General features: G+C 35.0%; 1 protein-coding gene across 1 annotated transcript in view; it reads left to right on the plus strand.

The window, feature by feature from the left end:
• Positions 1-1,637: 1,637 nt before the first annotated feature.
• Positions 1,638-4,389, plus strand: part of MTTP (microsomal triglyceride transfer protein) — a 64,443-nt gene continuing 61,691 nt past the window's right edge. The window contains exon 1 of the mRNA XM_006893083.1: positions 1,638-1,698. Coding sequence (XP_006893145.1) covers positions 1,638-1,698 — 61 coding nt within the window. The remainder of the gene's footprint in view (positions 1,699-4,389) is intronic.

Consider the following 4,389-nt stretch of genomic DNA (forward strand, 5'->3'; position numbering starts at 1 on the left):
CCCTTCAATCCTATCCCTCCCTGCCTTCTGAGGTTCATACCTGGGTAAATCATAATATTTTTATTCTAGAGAAGTTTCTTAATTTGCTATCGCAAAAATTCTAAGGGTAGAATTTCTCCTTTCTACCTCTTTCTAGGAATGGGATTTAGAAAGCACAAGACCTCTTCTATTCAGTGGAAGACCTTAGACAAGTGTTTCTTGTCATATGTATTGTTATTGTTAGATGCTGATCTGTTGGTTCTGACACTTAGTGACCCTATATGCAGCAGAATGAAGTATTTCCTGGTCCTCACCATCTGTGCCTCTGTACTTAATTCCATCATTGTAGTTACTGGGTCAGTACAATTTATTGAGGCTCTTCCTCTTTTTCCTTGACCTTCTTCTTGGCCACACATTGTGATCTTCTTCAGAGTCTCAAAGTATATGAGATGAAGTCTCACCCTCTTTGCTTCAAAGGAACATTCTGGTTGCACTTCTCTTTGTTCTTTGGTAGTCCATGGCATCATTGTTACTCTTCGCCAGCATCACAATTCAAAGGCATCAATTCTTTTTCAGTGTTCTATATTCTTCAAAAAATGTCACATGCACAGGAAGTGATCAATATATGTTACATATATGATACATAGACCACATATACTCAAATGTGCTCCAAAAATGTTAGCACATTAATGATGTTGTTCTTTATTGCTATTGAATCTACCCCCTAATACATGAAGAACCTGTGCACCATGGGAATGGAACATTATGTTCCATTTGTTTTTTACTGGTTGATTTTCCAAAGTATAAAGCCAAGCCCTTCTTCCTTATTGGGAAACTCTGCTGAAACCTGTTCAACACCGGCCTTCCATGACAGAAAAGTATTGGCTGCACTTGAAGTGCATTGGCCAGGTATCAAAACAGAGTTTTCTGCAACTGAATCACTACAGTCTTCCCATTGAAGATAGATAATGCTGATTTTCTTTATAGCCCCATGTAATTTCACAAACAAACAAAATCTTCTGGTTTCAGAAATGAAAATTTTCTTTTTAGTGATCAAAAAGACTAAGTTTTTCTTTTAAAGTGATTGATGCAGATATTGCTTAATTTAATTTAAATACTAAAATTCAGATTGGCTCTTTATAACATAAAAACAGGAATAAAAGACAACCATAAAAGAAATAGCAAACTTTGTTTATGTTCCACTAAGTTTGGGAATCACCATCAACCTCCCACATGAATTGGTGAAATGGGAAGACAAGTAGTTTTAGGCATAATGATATTATGCACTTAGTAGATAGAAAAGTCTTGCCACCAATTTTTCTCTAAATACCCTTCAATACTTTGCGGGAGAAGGATGGGAAATTATAGAAATGTAGTCAGACTTGAATTAGCTCTCAAATATAAAATCATTCTCAATTTTCTGTAATGAAAATTAAAATAGAGCCTAAAACTGCAGCCCACCTATGTTTAATCATTAATAGTGAGTACCTCAGTGAACTTAGGTCCTGATTTTGGAGTTTGGAATCTGACCTTTCCCCAAAGATAAACATTATTGTTGCAGATTCTGAGGAGGGTCATTCCCTGAGCTGCCTTCTGGGAATCCACTTCTCCTTGACTCTTAGCTAGGAGCTGGATGCAGGAGAGGGGACTGAGTCAATATGATTCTTCTTGCTGTGCTTTTTCTATGCTTCATTTCCTCATATTCAGCTTCTGTTAAAGGTAAGTTTGTGCAGCCTTCTGCTAAACTTTTAAATTCAGTCTTCGGGGGGAAAGTGTATGTGTACTTGTAGTGAAAATTTTCCTAACTAAACCATCTTCTAAACCATGTAATTTAGGATTGTTTGTGAAAGCATGACTGGATTGAAAGGAAAATAAAATTCAAATTCTTACATACATTAAGGAAACAGAGATTCCATTGAGTTTTCAGTTACTCCGCCCAGTGTGCCCCTCGCTTTAGTTTCCCATTCATGTTGTGTTTTTAAAAGAGGGTAAAAGATGCCAGCTATTGTTACCTATTTCTGTTGGTCTTTCACTTGAATGCTGCTCCCTTATTTGAATTGTAAAAGGAGATTTTTTTTTAAAGTTCCTTCTAGTTGCTTAGCAATGTGACATCAGGAAGAATTAGACTCAATGTAAAAAGACATTTGATTTGCCAAGTAATTATAAATTAAATTATAAAATAATGCCTTTGCCATTCGAAAGTGACAGAATAATGACAGTTGGTGAATTTAAAAAAACGTGATTATATGATGTAGACTTAAGAATGAAGATAGTTAAGTATATGAAAGTATTTCTATAATTTCTATCTCAAGACAAAATCAAAAAGCTCTGTGTATTAATAGTGAGATCTTGTCTTACATCACTTTTTTTATTTACATGTTTTAAATCACTCTTTGGATCTCTAAACGTAGCATGTGTAACTACCACTTTTTTTAGTCTTTTAAGAAGATAACACTGTCAAAACCAATGGTTTTCGCATACAACTTAGCATTAAGAGGCTCAACTTTTAAAACTACTTGTTATTGTTGCTATTAGCTGCTATTAAATGTTTATGCTAAGTAATTGATATAAAACAAGTCACTTAAATGTTATAAACCTTCTTGGGAGAACTCTGGCTTTTGATCATAAACTGGAATTTACCGCAAGATTTTTGCGAAAATTTTCACATGAGAGAAAAAGGACAATATTATTATAGCAATAAATGACTGGTTAAATATATTTATCCTAAGTAGATCACACTGTAGGTTATTGACTATATTTTAAAAGTTTCTCAAAAGTTTGGTATTTAAAGGTGTGATCTTTACCTATGAAAATTTCCTTAAAATGAGAAAAATGTGAGGATACGTAAATTATAGCTAATTGAGAACTGTCTCATGAGGAGCTTATCATTTCATTACCTGTTAAGTAAACTACTGAGAATTTTAAATGTGAATGATTTCAGCAACTCAATAACAAACTCATGATGTGTTCAAATAAAAGTATTGCCTATAGAGAGTTTTTAAATAAAATAAAATATACACATTCTCTCTCCTCTCTCTCTCTCTCTCTCTCTCTCTCTCTCTCTCTCTCTCTCACACACACACACACACACACACACACACACACACAGAGAGAGAAAAGAATGAGTGTTAGAATGTAACAAATAGCTCTTTCTGTCAGAACTTGAATTTTATGCAATTAAGTATCTTTGAGAAGGATTACAAAAACAGTTTACTTTGGAAATTAGGGAGCTCTCGGGGTGTGGTCCACAGGAAGTTGGGCTGTTAACCCAAAAGCTCTAGTGGTTAACCCACCTTTCTAGTGGTTCAAATCCATTAATCACACCAGTGGAGAAAAATGGGCAATCTCCTCCCACAAGGATTCCAAAAACCTACTGGAGTGTCAGCTGTGAGTCAGTTCTGACTTAAGAGTTTGAGGGAGATTTTTGAGAATATTTTACTGACAACTTTTATCTTAATAGTGTGGCATTCTGGTGGCCTAATGGGTAAGGTGTTGCTCTGACATTCCAAAAACAGGCAGTTCGAATCTACCAGCTGCTTGGAGGGAGAAAGAGGAACGATCTCTTCCTGTGTGTTTTAGTCCATTTCAATTCTACACATCACTATAATTTCCTTCCAAATTTTGGAAGTTGACTGGGCAAGTGAGCAAATTTAAAACTTATGTGTCATTGGCTCCATGGTACAAGATGCATATATCAGATTAAATATAAAAAAAATCACAACACTTGGCAGCCATCTACAATCTAGATTCAGTATGCATTTATAATATACATTACATTAGACATCTAGCCCTTTATAATGATTGATGTTTAACTAGCAAATTACTGTAAAGAGTCCACCTTAAAATTTGGGCATTCTATACCCTGAGAAAATGAGAACTAAGGCACAAATGGAGATTTGTACACCACTGTTCATAACAGCATTATTTATTATTGCAATAACACGGAAATAACCCAAATATCCAACAACAATTGAATGGATTGAGAAAGTACGGTACATTCACATGATGGAATATTATACAACAAGGAGGAGTAATGATTTTGTAAATCATTATCTCATTTGAGAGGGACTAGAGAGCATTATGCTAAGTGAACTAGCTCAGTACTATAAGGACAAATACTGTTTAAGACCATTAATGTAGCTTGTGTATGAGAATCCAAGGGAGGAAGTCTGGGATCAGAGGAGTGAGGGTGGGTGGGAGGCAGGAGATGAGGGAGTAGAGGGTAGTTAATCATAAAGTCACACAATTTGATGGGGGGAGGGAGGGGTGTTTAAAGAAAATAGGAAAAAGCTAGTGTGAAAAACAATGTATAAGACCTTTGTAAGTAAACTAGTCTTAAATAAAAATTTTATTTAAATTTTAAAAGAACGGAAAAAAATTGTTGTTGTTGTTGTTGTTATGTGCCGTCGA

This window comes from Elephantulus edwardii, unplaced genomic scaffold (genome assembly GCF_000299155.1).
Source record: "Elephantulus edwardii isolate Elephantulus edwardi_28Jun2011 unplaced genomic scaffold, EleEdw1.0 scaffold00122, whole genome shotgun sequence".
Lineage (NCBI taxonomy): Eukaryota > Metazoa > Chordata > Mammalia > Macroscelidea > Macroscelididae > Elephantulus > Elephantulus edwardii.